The sequence below is a fragment of the Echinops telfairi genome, unplaced genomic scaffold (genome assembly GCF_000313985.2).
Source record: "Echinops telfairi isolate 266 unplaced genomic scaffold, ASM31398v2 ScPeMD7_9;HRSCAF=40, whole genome shotgun sequence".
Classification (NCBI taxonomy): Eukaryota; Metazoa; Chordata; class Mammalia; order Afrosoricida; family Tenrecidae; genus Echinops; species Echinops telfairi.
The window spans coordinates 88,592,673-88,617,014 of NW_022103906.1; the positions used below are offsets into that span (position 1 = coordinate 88,592,673).

Here is a 24,342-nt window from a genome sequence, read left to right on the forward strand (position 1 = left end):
GCCAAGGTCATAATTCCCAGCTGCAGATCCTTCTTTGTTTTCAACTTTCACAATCCAATTTTGAGTAATTATCAGTACATTTCGAATACATGCTCAACCACAAATTTCAGAAATTCGTTGAGAACCTCAGTTTCTTCACCTTGGTACTTGTGGTTGATGTGTAAATTTGATGAATAGTCATATTAACTTGTCCCTACAGGTTTGTGGATATTATAACTGACAGTGTTGTACTTCAGGAGAGATGGTGAAATGTTCTTTTTGAGAACAAATGCTTTTGTCATTGCCAGCATGATAGGCCATTAACTTGTCCAGTTCAGAATGGGCAAACCAGTACACGCTGGCTCCCTGTTATCCTAGGGTATTGCTCTTATACTCTGTACATTCTACTTTCTGATGCTTAATGTTTGCTTGCAGCTGTTTGTCCTCATTTTGAGTCATGCCTCATCAGCAAACGCAGGTCTCGAAAGCTGTGTTCTTTTCATGTCTTTAATGTCAGCTCTACTCTGAGGAGGCAGCTCTTCCCCAGTTTTACTTTGAGTGCCTTCCCACCCGAAGCATACATTTCCTTGCACTCTGTCAGACAGTGTTCCACCGGTACTCACAATGCCATCGCCAGTCACTCTTCTACCAGTAGGGCCTTTGTCCTGGTCTTTTTACCGTCTTTGAAAGTAGACCCATTATTCTCCGTAAAAGGTATGTGTAAACCATTTGTGTACGACGAAGTTATAGAATCAGAATTTGGCAATTAAAAAAAATTTTTTTTTACCGGAATTTGGCAATGATAAAAGTAAAGGAGGGAACCTAATAAAAGTGTAATAGGTCAGATGTTGGGCTGTTTCCCAGTCGGTCAGTGGTTCAAACCCATCATCTGGTCTTTAGAGAGTTCAGTGTGTACGCTCCCATAAGATCTGCAGTCTCAAAAAACTTGAGGAAGAGTTCTACAGTGTTCTTTAGGGCCAGGATGAGTCAGTTACTCTAATTCATTTATATTGGACCAACTTTTATGCTGGTCTTCCATAATCCATTTGTAGCCTATGAACAAAGTTATTTCTTAAAATTAAATTGCTTAATTCCAAAGGTATAATTGAGTAACATTGCTGAATCTTTTAAAGCAAGTTAGGGTTGTTGTTGTTTTTCAACCTTTTCAAGTATACTTTGATAAACTTAACTTACTAGGCAAGGGCAATTTAATTCAAGTAATGGTTTTCGTAATCTGACTTCTTTTGACATCCTAAGACAGTTGCTCAGCAGTATTTGTATCTTTCAAAATATCCTTATGAATAAACAAAACATTTGAAGTTTTCTAGGCAGGTGAAGATCGCCCAAATGAGAAGCCAGGTCAGCTAACTCACAGCCTACTGTGCCCCACGCTCCTGCCCCTTGATTAACCATCACCCATAGTGATGCCCTATAGAATAAGGGGAAGAGATGAAAAATGTCCTCATGAAAACACTTTTTCAGAAGTTTTTATATGTATGTACTCAAGTTATGCCAGGATATTTTATTTTGAATGAATGATGTTTTAGTGTCCTTCAACTTACTTTGTGTATCACGGAACAAAACATTGCCTGCTCCTGTGACCACCTTCACGATCATTGGTTTGGTTGGGTCGACTGATAATAGTATTATTATTTCACCATCCATCTGCCGCTTGTGGTATTGGGGTGTTTGGCTTTCAGAACTCTAGATTAAGACAGACCAAGCAGCTTGGTTTATTTGTGAAAATTGGGTGGTGAAACCATATGGGTCAAGCAGAATTTTGCAGTTGTTTGATACAGTGCTAGGTGATAAGCTCTCAGCTGGAAGACACTCCATATACACCACACCATGGCTGCAGTGTTGGCCTTGAGGATGTCATCAGTTCTGAAGAGGGATTAGCACCAGGATATACTCCATTCTGTTTAACTTGAAACCACTGAAGTGAAACATTAAAAAAATGTTAATCTTTCTGTTTTTTTGTTTCAGGTAGATAATCCTGTTTCTGTTTTAACACAAGAGATGAGCAAGCAGTTCTTACAGTGTAAGGGTGAAGGCGACAAATATAAAGTAAGGTGTCAAAAAAGAATACACTTGTAGATTAAACATAAACACTAACACTAACTCTTGTTCACATAATAGATACTGTAATTCTGTCCCCCACCTCCCAACCAACCCCTTATGTAAAACAGTATAACAGCATAAATTAGGAAATTATTAAGTTAATTAGAGGTATAATTAATTTTCTTTGTTAATCCATTTCACTTAATGGGAGTAGTTTTCTAAATTAATCTTTAAGGAAACAAGGGAATCATCATGATATGTACTGGGTTTTGATATTTTCTATTCTGAAAGCTAAAGATGAACTGTGATCAAACATTCAAATGTTACCATTTTTACCAAGAGAATGAAACTGTCAGTGAAGGTAAAAGAAAAAAGAAAGTAACCCTTCTGAAGCACTTTTACAATGAACGTGTAGATGTGTAGACAGCAGATGAAGTAAACCAGCTTTGCTTCTGAAGTAAGAACTGCTCTTTGGTGAATATTGTGTATATTGTACCAGCTAAAGAGCCCTGGTGGCATAGCGATTATGAGTTGGGCTATGGGGCTGTGATTGCAAGGTCAGCAGTTTGAAGTGACTAGTGGCTCAGTGACTGGGTTTGGTCTGGTACCAGCTTAAGCTTGCTTTTAGCAGCTTTTTACCTAATTAGTCTACGGTTACTTTTTAAGGGTCAAGTTCCTTTTTCCCAGTTCCATGCAAGTTTACAAACTCTTGAATGTTTTTATTATTGATGTAGTTCTTCATGAAAGCTACCCAACTTGAACAGATGAAGGAAGATTACACATATATTATGGAAACAAAAGAAAGAACAAAGGAGCAGATAAATCAGGGAGAAGAGGTTTGTAAATAATGTTATTTTTTAGGTTAACTAAATTCTTGTAGTATTCAGGGAAATTGTAGTGTAAAGTTATATAGATATGTGCATTAGTTTATGTGTATTGCGCCACCTATATGTAAGCCAGTATTTTCTGTGTTTTCAGTGTTTATTGTATTAGTCTTTTTTTGTTTCATGGTAGTGGCTATTGGATCATACATGCACAAGAGATAGGAAGGATCTTACAACTATTGGATCTTTCAGTAATTTCTTAATTTACACATTAGAACTAGAATTATAGTGACAATTGACCCAAGACAAATTGATTAGCTGCTACATTGACCTTTTTACAAATTTTGATGAATGTGAATTGTAAAATTAGGTTTGTAGGTGTGTGTGATTTACTAAGTGAAAACGTAGAAAGCAAGGATGAGAGTATTGTTCTTCCTGCATTCATCTGTGAAAAGCTTACCTAGGAGGAGAGGACAGTGAGCCCAGTTCTGATCCTTAAGGATGATCATGGAAACCAAGAGAAGAGAGCATGAAAAGGAAGTGGATACAACCAACCCTCAGCACTACTAAGAGGTCAACCATCACAGGGGATGAAAAACACTAACTAAATTTAGTAACATAATCTTGAAAAACAACTGTACCAAGACTGCTGCTGTTGTGCTGAACACAAAAGCCAGACAGATATATGGCACTGAGAAATCATTAGGGAAAGGAGGAGATAGAGATAATTTTCAAGAAACTTGGGTGGAAGGTAAACACTAGAGTTGAAAATGATGTTGGGTGGTATTTATTTCTGTAAGTTGGAAATATATACTACAAGTAAAGATATAAGCATGATAATAGAAGGGAGTTAGTGAAGAGTGCAAAGGAGAAAATACTAGTTGAAAGATGAGATGAAAATCAACGAGTTTAGACACACTGACAAGATGGGGTTTAAGGTCTGGAATACAGGTAGGGTGCTAATGAGTCGGAATTGAATCGATGGCGGTGAGTTTGGTTCTTGAGTTTTGGTAGGAAAAAGATGAGGCTTTCTACTCACATAAAGAGTTATCTGTATTGGTAACCGACTGGGGCAGGTCTATTCTGTGCTAAAGGGCGAGCTATGAGTCATAATCAATTTGATGTACGTGAGTTTAGTTTTGGCTTGGGGCCACCTTACATGCTGTGACAAGAGGGAGAGAAGACTGCCATACATCTGGATACTGTTGGTAGTTGGAGGGAGGTGTTTCTTTCTGATGACTTCTAAATTCTTTGAAGTTAGAAGCAGGAACAACCAGTGCGAGAAGAGGCTGAACGGATGGAGGAGGTTTGAACACAGTGGTCATAGGTTGAAATAATCCTGGAGTATGAGGAAGTGGATTGTTCTTGGAAGCACAGTATGATCTGCAGTGTTAAGCTGATGTTGGATATGTGGTGGTAGTTAGGTGCTGTAGTGACCTTATGTACAACAGAACAAAACATTGCCTGGCCCTACGGCATCCTCGCAGTCTGCTCTGAGCCCATCGTCACAGCAGCTGTGCCAATCCATTTCATTGAAGGCCTTCCTCTTGTTCACTGACCCTCTGCTTGCCCATAGTTGAATACAATAGCTTGAAGGAAGAGGATAGGCTATCTACCAGATGTGCAGAACATGCAGTCAAAGAGCCAATTCAGAAGCTATCCTAATATTGGTAATAACAGTTTAGTGATCGAGAGCACTTAAACCGTATCTCCCTTTTGGAATGGCTGGTAAGTACGCATTATCAGGACTAACAGATATGTTTGCCTATCACAGGGCATCTGCACACTTTTGAATGGAAGAGTTAATCCATTCCTTCACAACAACTTAGACATTATTTGAGAGCCATACATATATTTTTATAAACAAATGAAATCACAATTATCTGGATGCTAGTCTTTAAAATGTTTCGGTTTTACTTCAGAGTCACACATATGTACCAAAAGAGCCGAATGTGGCTCATGAGCCACAGTGCGCCAAATCCTGAGCTCTCAGATAAATCAAGAGAGAAAATGGGAAACTGGGTTTTGGGATTTGTCTGCAATTGTGTACTCTTATATCTGATTTTGATCTTTTTGTTAGAAGAATGCTTGTCCAATTTTATAATGCAGAAATTAGCCAAATTATTGCATCCAGTTAGGTAAAAATAAAGAACCAAAACTATCAAATCAATAGAAAGAAGGTCGTAGGATGCCTAATGGGACTCAATCAAGGGCAATGTAGCAGCAAGGTATTACTAAACCTGAATGAAGGCCGAACATGATGGTGGGGCAAGAGGAAAGTAAAAAGGAAATCCAGGAAAAGAACCAGGAGGCAAAGGGCATTTATAGAGGCCTAAATATAGGCATGTTCATATGTAACTATATATATAATGTACTCCTATCTATATGTTAAGAATTAAGGTTGCAGATGGACATTGGGCCTCAACTCAAGTTAGCACAAGAACACTTTGTTCTAACAATCCGGCCTTCTGTGATGCTCACATCCTCGACAAGATCACTGAAGACAAAATGGGTGCATAAGCAAATGTGGTGAAGAAAGCTGATGGTGCCTGCCTATCAAAAGATACAGCATTCGGGGGTCTTAAAGGCTTGAAGATAAACAAGCAGCCATCTAACTCAGAAGCAACAAAGCCCACATGGAAGAAGCATACCAGCCTGTGTGATCATGAGGTGTTGATGGGATCAGGTTATCAGGCATCTAAGACCCAGAACAAAACCATTCCCAAGGTGAATAGGGAGCGGGGCATGGAGTAGAGACCCAATACCCATCTGTAGACAGTTGGACATTCCCTCACAGAGGGGTCACAGGGAAGAGATGAGCCAGTCAGGGTACAGTATAGCACCAATGAAACACAACTTTCCTCTAACTCTTTGGTGCTTCCTTCACCCCACTATCATGACCTCCATTTTGCCTTACAAATCAGGTTAGACCATGCACACTGCTACAGATAAGAGCTCGCAACACAGGCAATCCAGGATCGATAAACCCCTCAGGGACAACAAGGAGCGTAGAGATACCAGGAGGATTAGGGGAGGGTGGGGGAGAAAGGGGGAATCCAATCTACCTAGAACCCCTTCCTAGGGAGACAAATAATGGAAAAGTGGGTGAGGGGCAATGGAGGATGATGTAAGGTATGGAACAAATAATCTATAACTTATCAAAGTTTCATGAGGGAGGGTGGACGGGGGAGGGGTGTAGAAATAGGGGAGCAGATAGCAGGGGCTCAGGTGGGAAGAGAATGCTTTGAACGTGATGGCAGAATATGTGCAAATGTGCTTGACATATTGGAGAAATGTGGATTGTGATAAGAGATGTAAGAGCTCCCAATAAAAGTATTTAAAAAATAACCCAAACTATCTTTATTTTTGCATTAAGAAGTCATTTCCAAACCAGTGTTTTTGTAGTGCTTGTTCAGGCATGAATTTCAAAAGGAATTTATTTGCCAAAATGATATTTCAAAGATCATGAGAAATATATCCTTGTTTTCTTTTTTCAAGCGACTTATTGAACTGAAGCGTCAGTGTTTGGAGAAAGAGGAACGTTTTCAAAGTATTGCTGGCTTAAGCACAATGAAAACTAAATTGGAATTCTTGAAACATGAAATGGCTTGGGCAGTGGTAATTTTTACTTAATTACTTGTCCCACCTATATTTGTAGAAATAGAATCGATTTGGTTACAGTTCGTCTTCTAAATGCTTTGTTCTGTAATTTCTTTTTAGGTCAACGAAATTGAAAAACAATTGAATGCCATTAGAGATAATATCGAACTTGGAGAAGAACGTGCTGCCAAACTTGGCAGGAAAACGGAAGAACAGCAAGTACTGGCAACCTGTTTCATTGTGTTCTTGGGCCGAATCCTAACTGCTTCTTTAGATGATTTTAACCTGTAAAGGTGGTCATTTGGCTCCGTGTTTGCCAATATTTGCTACCCCAGTGACACAGACCTATACTTTTTTCTTCTTTTTTAAATCATTTTCTTCTTTTTTAAGTCATTTTATTGGGAGCTCGTACAGCTCTTATCACAATCCATCCATTCATCCATTGTGTCAAGCGCATTTGTACATGTGTTGCCATCATCATTTCAAAACTCTTTCTTTCTACTTGACCCCTTGGTATCAGCTCATTCCCTCCCTACCCCCCCCCTTCATGAACCCCTAATAGTTTAAAATTTTTTTTCATGTCTTATACCGACCTTCATCCCTCCATCCATTTTTCTGTTTGTCCCCTTTGGGAGGGGAGGGGGAGTTTATATGTAGATCATTGTGATCGGTTCCCCCCTTTTTCCCCCCACCTTCCCCTTCCCCTCCTGGTATTGCTAATCTCATTATTGGTCCTGAGGGGTTTATCTGTCCTGGATTCCTTGTGTTTTGAGCTCTTGTCTGTAGCAGTATACATTCTCTGCTCTATCCGGATTTGTAAGGTAGAATTAGGGTCATGATAGAGGAAAGAGGGGTGTCTGACTGGCGTGTCTCTTCCTTGTGACCCTTCTGTAAGGGGATGTCCAGTTGTCTACTGATGGGCTTTGGGTCTCCACTTTGCCCTCCCCCCTCATTCACATCGACATGATTTTTGTTCTGGGTCTTTGATACCTGATATAACCTGATCCCTTCGACACCTCGTGGCCACACAGGCTGGTGTGCTTCTTCCATGTGGGCTTTGTTGCTTCTGAGCTAGGTGGCTGCTTGTTTATCTTCAAGCCTTTAAGACCCTAGATGCTATATCTTTTAATAGCGGCCACCATCGGCTTTCTTCACCAGGTTTGCTTATACACCCATTTTGTCTTCAGTGATCGTGTCTGGAAGGTGAGCATCACAGCATGATGGGTTAGTGGAACAAAGTGTTCTTGGGTTGAGGGAGTACATGAGTAGAGACCCAATGTCCATCTGCTACTTTAATACTTAGACCTAAACTTTGCCCAAGGACTGTCTTTCCTTTGTTTTAGAAAAGCTGTACTTCGGTATGAGCAGCTGGTCTGCAGCTCAGCATGTCAAACTCATAAAATTCATGCCTCTGTGGGCAATGGCTCTCTATGACCTACCAGCGTTACCCAACGAAGCTTTCCCTTTGGGCCGCACTAAGCTGAGATACAAAGTAACCTCAGAGAAAAGGGTGCTAGAACAGGTAAAATAGCATCAAAGACAACAATTGCAACTGGAAAACTATCCCCCGAAAATTGCTAATAGAACTTTAAAGGAATGGAGGTTTGGGGTCCAGAACCACAGTTGCTTGGCCGAGGATTTGCTGTAGGTAGAATACGTGTAAGATAATTTTAGGCTGCTTTCAACCTGAGATCTAAGAGCTGGTGTTGAAGCGACTCTACTTGTATTCTACTTTCCCTTTAGGTAGTAAAGAAGTGTAGCGGCTCCCACCTCCTTCACTTTAAATCGTTAATTCTGAGGGAAAATTCTGAAATGCTTGCCATGTATTTTTCTCTTCTCTGCATCACTTAGTTTGTCCTCGGGAAGGCCTTATGTTGCTTTGCTCCTTGGATATTTCCAGTGTAAAATTGGGATAGGTGTTCGCCTTTTTCTCCAGTGGGAAAAGGAGGGTCTTGAGTCTAGTTGAGAGTCCTGTAGGACTGTTCCACTAAGTATTCAGACAGTCTGGGCAGTATGTTTCTACAGGGTAAGGATCTTAACGTTGACATCCTTTCTGCCATGTCTTTCATAAAACCTTATGTGCAGTGTATGTTTGATCATCATTACTTATAGAATGACAATTGAATGGAAGGTTCCTGAAGAAATAGTATCTAAAGCAGATTTTAAACTTGTTGACCTAATTTAAAACTGAAAATAGGATTTTGTTTAGTTTTAACACTCAACCAACCTTTTTATAAAAGACAACTTAATTTCAATGCTAGAGCCTTCATTACTACTTTGTGTAATATTGTCTAAATGCCCTGCTTCTTGGCACCTCCTGATTCCATACCTCCTATCCAGACTTTTGTGCTCAACACTTAACCCAGAGCTCTGTCTTCCCATCTCTATGTACATTTCCCAGACCCTTAAACTTAGCATGTCTGACTTGGAGTCTGTTCTTGGCTTTGTACTGAGACCTTTGGTGCATGGCATTGCTGTCTACTCCACTGCCTGATCCAGAAACCACGAGGGGAGTTACCGTAGTGCCTAGTGATCTCTCTTTCTTTCCCCTTTTGCCTCTTCTTCTCTTCTCCCCTTCCTCTTATTCGCTGTATCCGCTCCATCATTAAAGGCACTGAAATGCGGGTGGGTGAAATGTGGCCTGCCACCAGCTTTCTTCATGGTGTCCTTGGGACACAGCCATGCTTGTTTGTCCATGTCTTGTCCCTGGCTGATTGTTGCTTCGAATGGCAGAGTTTAGTAATTGTGAAGAACACAGCCCACAAAGCTGAAAACATATACTGTTTGGCTCTTCACAGAAAATTTTCTGACTTCTGCTCTAAATAGTTCTCTGATTTGTCCCTTACCTCTATTGCTAGTGCCCCATTTTGACCTCTGTTGAATTTTGCTCTACAATAGGAACTTCTTAACAGAATCTCTTCTTTAAAGATTTCCCTTCAACTATGCCTCCCAGACATTCCAGAGTCTTGCTTCACCTTAGAGCAGTGGTGCTCAACCTTCCTAATGCTGCGACCCTTTAGTACAGTTCCTCATGTTATGGTGACCCCGCAAGCATAAGATTATTTTCGCTGCTGCTTCATAACTGTAATTTTGCTATTATGAATTGGGCGACCCCCAAAAGGGTTGTGACCCACAGGTTGAGAACTGCTTCCCTAGAGTTTAGAGGTATATTAACAACTTCAAAGCCCTCCACCCCTCACCATTATTTAAGCAGTTCCCTTACCAGTTTGTATGTCTGTTTCTCTGTGGATTGTGACATTCTTATGTTTTATAAGGATAGCAGTTACTGTATATTTTGTCTCAGAAGATACACTTTTGTCTCAGAAGATAGTACACTTGTAGAATAAAATGTTCAGAACCACCAGACTGCTTTGGGGAAGAGAGAGGAGGCTTTTGACTCTCATAAAGAGCTGAAGTCTCAGAAGCCCACAAGAGCAGTTCTGCCCTGGCCTTTATAGATTTCCTATGAAAACATCATTGACTCGAGGGCAATGAGATTTTTTTGAGAAACAATAAATTATATTATGGTGCTTTATATAATTATGTTTGCTTACCTAATGACTTGTGTTTGTTTAGTTAAAAATTAAATTTGTAAGTGCTATATGAACTATATGTAATTATTTTTTAGGGGTTGTCTGTTTATTGACAGAAACTAAACTGTACTGCAAAAGTGTTACTCTTTCCTTAAAGGTCAGACTCAATGAAGCAGAGAGAAAGTACAAGGAAATTCAAGATAAATTGGAAAAGATAAGTGAAGAGACCAATGCACGAGCACCAGAATGTTTGACATTGAAAGCAGATCTCACAGCTAAAAAAAGAGCCTATAATGAAGCTGAGGTGAGAGCAGAATTTAACTGAAATATTACATAAATTTTATGTCAAGTGTAAATATGGTTCCTTTGTTTTCATAAGCAGGGATTCTGTTACTGGCTTAAAATACAAGTTACTTTCAGTCTTATAAAAATGTAATGGCTTCACATGCTGTTTCTATACTTAATATATGTTTGAAAAATAGATTTTTGCATCTATTCGACCTTTAGTTTGGAAGGTTTGGCAAAAGGACCCAACTGGTCTATTTGGTTTCTTATTTCGCTAGGTTTTGTATAACCGATCCCTAAATGAGTATAAAGCATTAAAGAAGGATGATGAGCAGCTTCGTAAAAGAATTGAAGAACTTAAAAGAAGGTACATTAGTTATTTCTCAATATTCATAATTACATTATTTTGCAGTAAAGTAATCTACACAAAATAGAGTATTTTCCATAATGTTGCTGAAGAATTTTCTCATGCTTGTTTACATATGAATTTTTAAAAATATTAGTGTTTTTCATGTAACATCTTCTATTTTGGATTATTTGCTGATAGCACTGACCAGTCTTTGGAACCTGAGCGGTTGGAAAGACAAAAAAAAATAAAGTGGTTAAAAGATAAAGTAAAGACCTTCCAAGATCAAAAAGTTTCTATTACTCAAGAGATTGAACAATTTCAGCAAGCCGTAGACAAGGACAAAGAAGAACGGGACAGGATTAGGTAAGCACAGCTTCCCTAGAGCCATCTTCTGAATTGCATGAGCATCATGCAGTTTTGCTCTTTTAAATAAGTATAGAAAACATTGTGTTCCCTTTTTTCTATGTAATAAGGTACCTTTTAAAAACCTCACTTTTCCAAGATTCTTCTTAAACTTGTGGAATTGGCCAGTAGAATTTCCTTGTTCATTATTATTGTAGCTCTTTTTCAAGGCAGATTATTGAGATTTATTCTCATAGCACAGTTCTTGAATGAAAACTTCTGCTTTTAGTTCTGGGTAGCTGGGTAGCTCATTGATATCAAGGTGGTATAGGCAATGCTGCCCTGTTTTTTATTTAATTGTATCCTGTAACGTTTTTTACTGTATTTTTTAGGGGAGAAGAACAAGAAGTCAGGCATCTGCTGACCTATAACCAGAGGCAACTGAAAGAACTGAAAGACAGTAAAAACAATCGGCTAAAAAGATTTGGTCCTCATGTTCCAGCTCTTCTGGAAGCCATCGATGATACTTATAAACGAGGGCATTTTACTCACAAGCCTGTGGGCCCTTTAGGTAATTGTCCTGTGTACTGAGGGTATAGTAAGCAGCAACTTAGCTTTTCATTTCGTGAAAGTTTACTGAATCTAGTTCTTCAGTTTTATTATACGTTAGCTAGTAGTATGCAGACTTCAATTTTACATGTTTTAATGATAAAATCATCTTAAACTTTGTGGTGTTCCTTTTGTATTTGTAAAGCATTAAATAACCATAACAAAGAAAAGCGAGAAGAAAATAATTATAGAGTGGAACACTTGTTCCGGCTTTTCGTAGGTGTTCAAGAATGAGCGCATTGAAATACAAGTGATCAGTCGGAAAAGCCATAGGCTGTTCTCCGCAGAACGGTAACCTGGCTTTCCTTTCTCAGCGCTCACATGGGATGTTCTGGTTCCGTAGGCCCCTTCTAATTGTAAGAATGTTTTTAATCAAGAAGTGATCTCCTGGCAAGTATTTCTAATTCTATACATTGTTAGCTGGAAATTATAAGTAGAGACATATTTTGTAACTATTGTGTTTTAGGGATCTAAGAAGTTCTCCCCGTTTAAAGGAGAAATAATGATTACATTAACACTCCAATATAAATATTTATGAACCTTAGCACAATTGTTCCCTCACTTAGGAGCGTGTATTCACCTTCGTGACCCTGAGCTTGCTTTAGCAATTGAATCCTGCTTAAAAGGACTTCTGCAGGCGTTCTGTTGCCATAATCATGCTGACGAGCGAATACTTCAGGCACTGATGAAACGGTTCTATGCCCCAGGAACCACCAGGCCGCAAATCATCGTTTCTGAGTTTCGGAGTGAGATGCATGACGTAAGGAACAGGTGAGCTTTCAGTCATTTATTTAATACTGTGTGGGGCTTCCTATATCACACCAGGGTCAGCTGGAACTAGAGCATTCTGTAGTGTAATCATTGCCATCCTACTGATTGGGAACCTTTCATCAAGCCGCTTCTTTAGGTTCCATTTAGGCAGTAGTTCGAGGCAACGGCAATACATATGTAAATAAGGTATGGATACTTCTGGGAGCCCTGGTGAGCTAGTGGGTTACGAGATGGACTGCTAACCACACAGGGTCAGCAGCTGCTCTGTGGCAGGAAGGCGTCTACTCCCTTCAGGGACTTACAGTCTGTGAAACCCACAGAGACAGTTCTGCTTTGCCCAATAAGCTGGCCATGAGTTGGCATTGACTTGATGGCAGTGAGTTTGGCTTTGGAGTTTTGAGATACAGCCCATGTCAGGAGACAATATAGGTAAACAGAGTCCATCTCTGAAGGTACGTTACAAAGGGAGATGCTACAGACTTAGCCAAATGAAGATGGAAGTCCTAAGGAAAAACATTGGCATTCCTTACTGAGACATAGCCTGTCTGCATTTAAACTCTCAAGGTGATTCACAGAATCCATGCAGAGCCGAACTTGATTTTTTTGATGACCCTCAAGGGCACACTGTACAGATTCTGGCCTCATGGCTTGTTAGTTGCTGACTGATCATCATGCTTTAAAGGAACAAAACAAAAACCATGCATGTGTGTGTGTGCGTGTTACAAGGGGGCTTCAAAGTATGTGAATGGAATTTTTCATGAAATTTTTGACGCCCCTATGTACATAATGCATACCAGTCGCCCTGTTTCCAGGTGATGTGTTTACATTTCCCCTATTCTGTCTCCAGTTGTAAAAATTAATCCCATTTTTTTGCTTTTGTTTATTGATCAGCGTAATGCTGTGTTCCTCATATTTCAGTAAATTTGTGTGCAAACACTAATTGTCTCTAATTTATTTGACAGCGTTCATAAAATTTGAGATATAACACGCTGATGTAGTCCAGAGTAATCTTTGTAGGTAGATCAGGAAATGATTCAGAGAAGAGGTGATGAATTCTAATTTATGAGTTTGCAAAGAGGGGGAACTAATTGTTTTCTAGACAAATGAATTCTGTGAAAAGCAGGGAAGCATAACATAGTAAGTCATTATGCCAAAAATAACATCTGTGTTGTTGATGGTAAGGGATAGATAAAGGACATGTTTAGAACAAAATCAATAAAGCTTGTTAGTTGAACGTTTAAGTAAGAGAATTGGGAGTTAGGGTGACAGTGAAGTTTCTGACTGGCATCACTGGTGAAGGAGATGTAGGGAGTTGACTCGCAAAAGCTAAGGAACCTGGGGGTGCAGCGGCTTGAGCATTGCCCTGGCTAACTGGAACGTTGGCAGTTTGAACTGTAGCAGACAGAGAAAACTAACTGTAAGTTTCATTTCTGAAAACCCCTGGGGCAATTGTACTCTGTCCTGTAGAGTCACTCTTGAGTCTGAATCAGTTCAGTGGGTTAGTGTGAGTAGAAGGTAAAAAAGTAGGTTGTTGAAAATTATGTTAAAAGTCTCATTTCAGAATTGTTGATTTTGAGCTTTAAGACTAGAGATACGTATTTAGGAGTTGTAGGTAAATTGGGGATCCTATTTGATTGCTGGCTCTGCGCACATAAATAACGTGAAATTTCAACTATAAACGTGAAATTTCAACTATATTGCTAATGAAAGACTGACCGTAACTCTTGTTAGGTTAGTTGCAAGAAGTCTTAGAGGAGTGTGGTTAAAGCTTTTGGCTGCTAACTGAAAAAACAGTAGTCTAAAGCCTCCCCTCCATGGGAGAAAATACTGTTTTTGCTTCCATAAGGATTTAAACCCTTGGAAACCCTTTGGAAGAGGTCTACCCTACAGGGTTGCTGGGAGTCGGAATTCATCTGAGAGCAATGAGTGAATTATTGCTTGTGCACTTGAAGATCTCGTGATAATACAGTAGGATGCCAGTGTGGTGACTCTTTTAATTGGGCATTGCCTTTGTGGGAACCTTCAGTTATTCCGGTGAAGGCAGGAGAGAGGGGTATAGACGGCCTCTGGTGAGGAGTATCTTCCTTATTTCTGCTCCATTTCTTAGGGACCAAGCATAGTAATTCCTGACTAGCCATTTGGACTGTTGCCTAAATAGCTTTCACGGAACCCTTACAAATGAGTGGGGCTTGGTACTGTCTAACATGCTGAATGTCCTGTTTGTATTTCTAGACACTTGGAAATATATCCTAGATGAAATATAGGGTATTGTGAGAGTCTAGAAGTTTAGTAGTGCCTAAGAAAAAGATACTCTGCCTTATCCTTCACTGAGGATGTTTTTAAGAGTCACCACTGTATCTGAGGATCATGTGTGGATTAAATCAACCAGAGAAGAAACATTAAGAATCAACAGGAACACAAAGAACGGCGTTTGGGATTTTTAATCCACTGGGTGACCGTGACAAGCTAGCAGAGAGTGCTGTCATAGAAATGGAAAAGTTTCAAGAAGGCATCACACATTGTTAAATACTGCAGGGACATCAAGGATTTGGTCACCACTGGCAGTCTAGAATATTTTCAGTGTAGTAAGTCAGGAGAACCTAAATAGCAATGGATTGCGGGGTGAGTGGGACACTATAAAATGAAGATAACAGTTTGTAGAAGCTGGGATTAAAAGAAAGAATTTAGACTAGTTGGAAAGGGAAGTAGAGACTAGAAATTTTCAGCATAGAGGATCCTTGAGTTTGTGTTTCTCTTGAGGAAAGTGAAGAATAGTAGAGATGAATCAGTTAGCTGACAGAATAGGAAAGATCAACATCCTAGGGGAGACAAGGGAACAGCAAATAACACAGGTCCTCACGTTGACAATGTGAAGGAAAAATGGTGGAAGCCTTTACATTGTGTTGTGTGTGCTTGCTGTATGGTGTGTGCGTGTGCATATTTATGATGGCAGGAAGGTGTTTGAAGTTGTACTTTTGTAAGGTATAACACCAATTTTCTAGGAAGTAGATGAATTCATGTTCTGAGAATGACTTAGAATTTGGGTAGAAGGCTAAAATAATCCAATGACAGAATTTAGAATAGCAGCTAAGGAGAATGGGAGAGGAAGCTGACCCTTAGTCCACTTAAGATGTGGAAAACTTAGGTGTTTTAATTAATTGACTTAAGTATGATGAGATTTGAGAAAATTATTAATTATAATATAGGGCAATCATAATGTTTATGATTGAATTCTGGAACTTTCTTGCCTTGTTTAAATGATAACCTAGCTTTATGATGTAGTGGAGCTTATTAAACTCTGAAGCTTCCTATCTGGAAAAAAAACAAAACCGGGGAGAATGGTAATATGTATCTTGTGGTTGTTTGAAAGATTTGTGATTTGATATTTATAACATGCCTGGAACAGAATCTGACACACAGTATTACACACAAAAAAACCTGAACTGCCACTGAGCCAGGTCCATAGGGTTTCTGAGATTATAAATCTTTACAGAAGTAGAGGAGCTGATACCAAGGGCTCAAGTAGAAAGCAAATGTTTTGAGAATGATGATGGCAACAAATAAATGTATGAATGTGCTTGACACAATGGATGTATGTGTGGATTGTGATAAAAGTTGTACGAGCCCCCAATAAAATGATTAAATAATAAAAAAGAAGTAGAAAAGCCTTCTTCTGCAGGCAGCTAGTTGGTTTTGAACCTCCAGCCTTGTGGTAAATGCTAAGTAAATAAATCTATTGTACATATCATTTCTTTTTAAACATTTTATTGTGAATTGAGTGAAGGGATATAAAACAAATCAATTTTCCATTCAACATTCCATACACATTTTGTTTGGTGTGTTTGATTATAAACCCTGTAATGTAAGATCACTTAACCCATTTCCTCCTGTGTTTCTGGTTTTCATTCCTGCCTCCTTTCCCAACCCTTCTGAGCTTTGCTCTTGCGTATATGCTGCCCTTTTGATCACAAATGGTTAATTAATCTGAGACTCGTACCTATAGTGTTACTGTTCTCCTGAAAGACAACATCTATTGTTTAGCTGAAAATTCAACCATGGGCTCATTTTCAGAACTGAAGGGTGAATAAGGCCATAGTCTCTTGAGTCTTCATTTGAACTTCAATCCTGATCTTTTTGTTAACAATTTTGAGTTTTGTTCCACGTTTTCTTTCACCCTATGCAGTTCTTGATAATGTAATAATCCCTTTCAGAGCAGTTAATAGGGCACCATGTAGTTCTTCTAGTCTCAGGGTTGTGGAGGCTGGCATTCGTGTGGTCCATTAGCCCATTGAAGTAATTATTTCCACATATTTGGACTGAGAGAGGCTAATAGCTGTACCTGGAGTCCTGGCGATATAGTGGTTACGCATTGGGCTGTGACCTGCAAGGTCTGTAGTTCACAACCACCAGCTGCTTCGTGGGAGAAAGACGGGCTTTCTATTCCCGTAAACAGTTGTGGTCTGGGAAACCTGCCGGGGCAATTCTATCCTTACAGGGTCTTAAAGGGTCACTATGAGTTGACTTATAGAGTCACTGTGAGTGAGTTTGAGTTTTTGACTAGTTGTACCATAGACACTTTAAGTCACTTCCAGCTTTTTAGACCCAAGTTGGTGTTTCCCAACATAGCATGAAGTATGTCTTTGTCTTTGACTACTGTTGTGTCAGTTGGCCTTGGTATATACCCTGAGATCATGGTCCTGAGCTCCGCAGACTCAGCAACTCATTCCCTCTAGATGCTTGGTTTTGTCCAAGAGGTTTTCATAATTTTGCCCCCTGTGTTCTTGACGTTCATGAACATATTTGCGACAAAGGTAAATATAAATGCCCAGGTAGAAATATCCGCTATCAGACCTATCTATATTAATAGTTTAGTCCCACCTACTCCCTTCCCTTCCATACCATTCAGTCTGATAACCTATCTGTGCATCTAGGTGCCGATCACACCATTATTGCCAATTTACCAATTCTGTTTTCAGTCATTATCAGATATTTCCCATAGTCGTATAAATTCACCTGTTAAAAGTACACACACACACACACACACACACACAAAGGGGACTTCAGAAAGCTAATGGGAAATCCATCACTTTTTTGTTCTGTTTTCCCAAGAATTTTTTAAGCCCTTAATATGTGTATATGTAAAATTAATATTTGCTAAGTTAACCTCTGTATATTTTATCCCTTAGAGCTGCTTACCATCCAAATTTCCCAACAGTTCTGACCGCATTAGAAATAGATAATGTCGTTGTTGCCAACAGCCTCATTGACATGAGAGGCATAGAGACGGTGCTGCTAATCAAAGTAAGAACCAGATACTTGCTGTTTATCACGTTGCTTTAAAATGTTCAAAGCTAAAGATGGTTACCGTATATACTCAAGTATAAGCTGACCCGAATATCAACCGAAGCACCTAATTTTACCACAAAAACTGCATTAAAAATGTGCTGGAAGACTGGGCTTATACACGAGTATATACTGTACATTCATTTTAATTCTCCTTTTATGTTGTTATGTTTAGTTGAATTTTTACTTCCAAGGGAAATTTATAGAATAGATCTAGAACTGGTTGATTTGTGCTTCTTTTGCCCCATAGAACTTTATAACTTTTTTCCATTCTTCATAAAATAAGTTTTAAAATAACCAAAAGATACCAAAAAAACCCAAGAAACAAAAAATAATGGTTTCCAATGGGATATTATTACACTTTTTGTGTATGGTGCTCTAAATTGTTTCTTAATTGTTTCTTGATTGATTGCCAACTCCATATTTGATTTGCCCTTAAGGAGATATAGTTTGATATTCTCCTTTTCAAAAGAAGCAGTCACTTGCTTTTGCATGGATTCTTTTCTTAATAGTTCTCTGATCAGCATAAATCAATATTTCATGTTTATGTATTTTTATAAATCTGTTTAACTGAGTGTATATGATTTCCTGGCAAACATTTTCTCAGATAGGTTGAAAACGAATCTATATTCAAAACAAACATGGTGAAATCTGCTTCTTCAGTGGAAAGTTAGAAGTAGTGGCATCAATAATCCCAAATATTCTATATTGCAAATTAGCATTATATGAGAAGACTTCAAAAACTTCATGGGGAAATTCCACTAGCCTTTTATCCCATTTTTCCACAAACTTTTGGAAGCCCCCTTGAAATTATTAGTTGTTTGACTCTCATTTTGTAGAAGAGTATTTCAAACAAAATAATGAAATGGTGTGATAATGGCTATGTTAGTCCAGGTTGACTAGAGAAACAAATCCAGAAACACTCATATATATGTAAGAGAGACCTTTATATCAAGAAATAATTATGCATCAACAAGACATCCCAGTCCAGATCAAGTCCTTAAGTCCGATATTAGCTCATACGTCGGATACCAGTCTACGAATTCCTCTTCCAACTCACACAACACATGATGTCGAATGTGGGAAGAGCACAGTCCAGTGGGTGGAAGGTCATGTGAATCCAGTGGTGGTGGAAACATCTCCAGTGCTCTGGCTTCCATCAGCATGGCTCCATGTGGCTTTTCACCAGGAAGGTGTAAAGCAGAGAGTGTGTGTCCCGCCTCCAGGGAGGAAGACAGGAGTTCCCAGAATCCTCAGGAGAAGACCATGCCCACACAGAGGCATCCTTGGCTATATGCTGATTGACAGGCTAGACTCCAACCCTTTGCTCAAGTTGACAGGAGATTTATGTACCGTATCTACTTGTGTATAAGCTGAGTTTTTTTTTCAGCACATTTTTAAGGCAGTTTTTGAGGTAAAATTAGGTGCCTCAGCTGATACTCAGATCGGCTTACACTCGAGTACGTACGGTAACTGCCACAGTGGCCTTTCCCCAGAGTCCTTGACTCTGCTAATTCCCCTTGTACTTTACCCATGGCCTAAGTATTTCCAAGTTTTCCCTATATAATTCAGTGTGCTAATCTTTCATTAGGGTTTTCTATTCATGCTTATCTTTCCTAAGGCATAATAGTAATTTTTAAGAAATAAGATCTGTAAGTTTAGAATTTCTTCTTTAATGTGAAGAATTTAAAAATAAAATTTACCTGTTGGCAAGAAAGATTAAAATTAAAGCATGATTGAATTAAGTTGTTCTAAGGAATATTTTAATTGTATTGAATCTTTGAATCTTGCTGGATATTTTTGAAATTGTTTTATTTAACTATGATGTAATTTCATTTAAATGCTTAAATAAAAATGCTTGAGTTAATATTAATTAAAAATAATAAGAGTTGATCACATCTTGAAATTGTGTGCATCAGAAATAATTTGGCATAAGTTTTAAAATATATTTCCCCCTGTTCCCTTAGAATAACTCTGTAGCGCGTACAGTAATGCAGTCCCAGAAGCCACCTAAAAATTGTAGAGAAGCATTTACTGCTGATGGTGATCAAGTTTTTGCAGGGCGTTATTATTCATCTGAAAATACAAGACCTAAGTTCCTAAGCAAAGATGTGGATTCTGAAATAAGGTTGGCATCAAGTGTTGACTTCACTATATTCCTTTCACTGCTTCAGGGTCCATGCCTTCCACCGTAGCCATTCTTTTGGTAGTTTTTTAAGTGAACAACTGTGACTAATCTAGCTCAGTGTTTGGTAGCCAAAGACCATGTAGTTGGATGTATAACCCTAGACTGACATTTTTCATCATCGCCTTGACTGTATTCTGAGCTGAGTGTTTTAGAACAGCGCCACTCAAATGTGACCTCCACAGTGTTTTACCTGTCCGGAAAAAGATGGGAAATGTAACTCCGCATGTTTATCAGCTGTATACTGGTTAGTTCTTTTGTGGGGAGGGAACAGATGTGCTGGCTTACATTTTGCCTCAAGCTTTCATTTTGCTTGACTGGTACTTTTAAGTTGCATCCTTCTAGAAAGAAGGCAAATTGAATGCAGCTCACTGCTCCACTTCCAATAGCCATCTGTTTGCCTGTCATTTGGGGGCCACCAGGCAACCTGGTGTAAATAAGGGTTTGGCCTCTGGCAGCCCCAGTAGAGAGAATTGGTCCTCTATGTGTTCTCACCCAAGGTTGTATTTATGGGAGCAGACACGCCCTTCCTTTATAAAATAGCATAAAATGTCTCACTTTTGACGTTAATGCTTTATTTCCTGATTCCTCCCCCTCATGCCTTTTTTGAGGGGAATCATTCTCAATTCTGTTTCTGCTTTTAGCTACCTGTGTGCACAGTGCCTGCCACGTGGATGTCATGGCTTAAATACTTGTTAATAAAATAAATAAAACTTCAGGTAAAAGATTATTTTGGAAATTTCTGTATAACACTTTGTTTATAATACCAACAACTTGGCAGGCTTAGAGAACTGGTTCCACTGAATAGGAGTTTACCTATAAATTATTACCAATAAATGTTTTGTTTTGTTTAAATGTCGTTTGTTATGTTTAGAAGTAAATGGAATACATTTTTTTTTAAATCTTTTCCTCTTCACCAAGTCACTTGGAGAATGATGTAGAAAATAAGACTGCCCAGATACAAAATCTTCAGCAACATATGTTTGCTCTCGGAAAGGATATTAAACGCAATGAAGAACTTCTTAGAAGATGCCAACTACATTTGAAAGAGTTAGAGGTAAAATATATATAAATGTTTTTTTGTTTCTCCAATTACCACTTCCAAGTTTCTAAAAAGATTTTGACAGTTAAAGCAGCAGTTTTTAAATTAAATGCTTTGGTCTCAAAGAGTTTTTATTTATGTTGGTTATATCTATCAATGTTTATATTCAAAGTTAAAGTCAAATAATAAAATATTAGTTCATATAAAATAATGATGCTGAATTCCTAGTGCTAATATCAATAATATTTTGATTAGTGACTTTCAAAAATTCTGTTGGCATTTTATAATATTTCATATGTCCATATTTCTTAATGAAATGCAATCCAATTCTCGTCACTTTATGCATTTAGCCTGTGGCGATATTATACATACCGTATATATTCAAATATAAGCTGAGATGAATGTCAGCCAAGGTACCTAATTTTTTTTCCTTTATTTAAAATACTTTTATTGGGGGGGTCTTACATCTCTTATCACAATCCATACATTCCTCCACTGTGTCAAACACATTTGCACATATGCCGCCATCATCCTTTCCAAAGCATGCCCTTCCCACGGGAGCTCTGACATCAGCTCCCCATTTCTCCCCCTCCTTTGCTCGCCCTCCGTGATGAACCCTTGATAAGGTAAAGATTATTTTTTCCATATCTTACATCATCCTCCGTCGCCCCTCACCCACTTTTCTGTTACTCATCCCCTTGGGGGAGGGGGTTCTAGATTGATCCTTGTGATGGATTCCCCCTTTCTCCCCACACCTTCTCTAATCCTCCTCGAATCTCTACTCCTTGTTGGCCCTGAGGGGTTTATTGATACTGGTTTCCCTTATCTGTATGCTCTGGTCTAATCTGATTTGTAAGGCAAAATGGAAGTCATGATAGTGGGGTGAAGGAAGTACCAAAGAGCTAGAGAAAAGTTGTGTGTTTCATTGGTGCTTTACTGCACCCTGACTGGCTCATCTCTTCCCTGTGACCCCTCTGTGAGGGGATGTCCAATTGTCCACAGATGGGCTTTGGGTCTCCACCCCATGCACCTGTCCCCCCACCCCCAATTCACCTGGGTATGGTTTTATTCTGGGTCTTGTATGCCTTTTACCTGATCTGATCGACACCTCATGATCACACTGGCTGGTGTGCTTCTTCCATGTGGGTTTTGTTGCTTCTGAGCTAGATGGCCGCTTGTTTACCTTCAAGCCTTTAAGACCCCAGACGCTATATCTTTTGATAGCCAGGCACCATCAGCTTTCTTCACCATGTCGGATTGTTAGAACAAAGTGTTCTTATGTTAAGGGAGTACTTGAGTTGAGGCCCAAGGTCCATCTGCAACTTTAATTCTTCACATGTAGATGCGAGTGTTTAGTTCTATTCCCCTCATTATATGTATATTTACATGTATACATTCCTGTGTTTAGGCTTCTATAAATGCCCTTTGCCTCCTGGTTCTTTCCTCAATTTGCTTTTTACTTCCCTCTTGCCCCACCATCATGTTCGGCCTTCATTCGCTGCTACATTGCCCTTGATTGAGCCCCACCAGGCATCCTACTCCCTTCTCTCCATGGTTTTTAGTTCACTTGTTGTTCCCTTGTTCTTGGGTTGGTTCCTCCCCCGCCCCCTCCTTTCTCCCACCCCCACTTCTCCCATATCCGCCCAGAACCATGGTCCAGTTTTCACCTCCGAATTATTTATCCCTCCTATCTTATCTAGATAATAATGCAAATACATTAATAAGTGCAAAAACCAGGCAAAGCCAAATAAAACAACCAAGGAAGTCAAAACAATAACAGTAGACAGCAAGAACAAAATAACAGTGACAAAAAGAAAGCCACTGACAGAAATGGAAAAGCCTATACATAGTTAAGTGTCTGTCTGTTGGCCTTTACGAGTGTTTTCCAGTCGAGTTTGATGGGGTGCCACACTCTGTCTCTCATGTCTATTTGTGGTATTCCCCGCGGGTTTCATCAGTGTGCTACCCCTGCTGCTCTGCTGCATGCCCTCAGTGCCTGGCCTCAGCATGATGGGGCCAGACAATGCACTGTATCTTCAGTGCTGTCCCCTGTAGCATCATGGTTCAGTGAGGGACACCGTGTCCCATGGTGGGGCTGGCCCTACATTCCTCCCTGTGCATTCTCTGCTCCGAGCAGGACTGTCATCCTTGGGGCTTGGTGGGCCAGGATGCCCTCTCCTCCCTCTCCATCCCTTTGCTTTTCCTCATGTGGTCTAATTCAACGCACCCCTCCCAGTGCTGTCTTCTGAAGTGCATTCTTCTGAGGGCGGTGATGTCCACCTAGTCGGTATTGGGGCCTGTCCCGCTGACTTCTCTATTGGTTCCCTTGTATTTGCCGGTATGTTGTATTCATGTCTTGGGGCATCAGGTTGAAGCCTGATCTTTCTCTCCTTCTGTGGAGATATAAACAATATCCTCCCATTGGGTGGGTTAGTGCCCTGCTCCCCTCCTACCCATGTCTCTTTTTTCTCCTTCTTTCCCCCTCTTATATAGTTGGCTGCTGTATGTATCCGTGGGTTGGGTTTGGCCCCTGCCATAGTTGTTGGACCTCACCCCAGGGATGCATGTATATAGTAGCTTTTCCCCAAACCCGGTTTTATTTTTTTAAAACTTATCTCAGTGGACTCATGTTGTACTTGTCCTTTTGTGCTTGACTTACTTCACTTAGCATGATTTCCTTCAGTTCTTCCCATACGGAGATGTGCTTCATGTGTCCATTACGGCATTTTAGGGACGTGTAGTACTCCATTGTATGTATGTACCACAGTTTTCTGATCCATTCGTCCGTTGATGGAAATTTGGGTTGTTTCCAACTCCTTGCAATTGTGAACTGTACCTCGATGAACATTGGAGCACAGATATCTGGCCGTGGTTTGTTTCTTGCCTCTTCTGTGTATATGCCCAGTCAGGGGATTGCTGAGTCGTATGGTAGTTCAATCTCCATCTGTTTTGGAAATCGCCAAATCAATTTCCACAGTGGTTCTACATACCTACCGGCCCACCAGCAGTGGATGAGAGTACCTATCTCTCCACAGCCCCTCCAACACTTGTTACTTTCTGACATTTTGAATTGGGCTATCTTTGAGGATGTAAGGTGGTATCTCATCGTTATTTTAATTTGCATTTCTTTTCTAGCAAATGATTGGGAACATTTTCTCATATGTTTGTTGGCCATTCAGATTTCTGCCCCTTTGAAACTTCTGTTCAGGTCCTTTGCCCACCTCCTCAGTAGGCAGTTAGTTTTCTTCTGATTATCAGCTTGCAAAGTATGGTAGATTTTAGTAATAAGGCCTTTGTCTGATGTGTCATTGCTAAAGATGTTTTCCCAGTCGGTGGGCTCTCTTACTACTCTCTTGGTGAATTATTTCTGTGTACACAGGTGATTTATCTTCAGTATATCTCACTTGTCAATTTGTGAC

The 24,342-nt window shown here is 39.6% G+C and overlaps 1 protein-coding gene across 1 annotated transcript in view; it reads left to right on the forward strand.

Annotated features, from left to right (window-relative positions):
* SMC6 (structural maintenance of chromosomes 6) overlaps positions 1 to 24,342 on the forward strand; it is a 78,661-nt gene that overhangs the window by 20,183 nt on the left and 34,136 nt on the right. Inside the window, exons 5-17 of the mRNA XM_013003847.2 lie at positions 200 to 227; positions 1,966 to 2,046; positions 2,775 to 2,876; positions 6,363 to 6,482; positions 6,585 to 6,683; positions 10,155 to 10,301; positions 10,561 to 10,649; positions 10,830 to 10,994; positions 11,366 to 11,544; positions 12,149 to 12,353; positions 17,540 to 17,654; positions 19,664 to 19,824; positions 20,803 to 20,938. Of these exons, the coding sequence (XP_012859301.1) occupies positions 200 to 227; positions 1,966 to 2,046; positions 2,775 to 2,876; positions 6,363 to 6,482; positions 6,585 to 6,683; positions 10,155 to 10,301; positions 10,561 to 10,649; positions 10,830 to 10,994; positions 11,366 to 11,544; positions 12,149 to 12,353; positions 17,540 to 17,654; positions 19,664 to 19,824; positions 20,803 to 20,938 (1,627 nt within the window). The remainder of the gene's footprint in view (positions 1 to 199; positions 228 to 1,965; positions 2,047 to 2,774; positions 2,877 to 6,362; positions 6,483 to 6,584; positions 6,684 to 10,154; positions 10,302 to 10,560; positions 10,650 to 10,829; positions 10,995 to 11,365; positions 11,545 to 12,148; positions 12,354 to 17,539; positions 17,655 to 19,663; positions 19,825 to 20,802; positions 20,939 to 24,342) is intronic.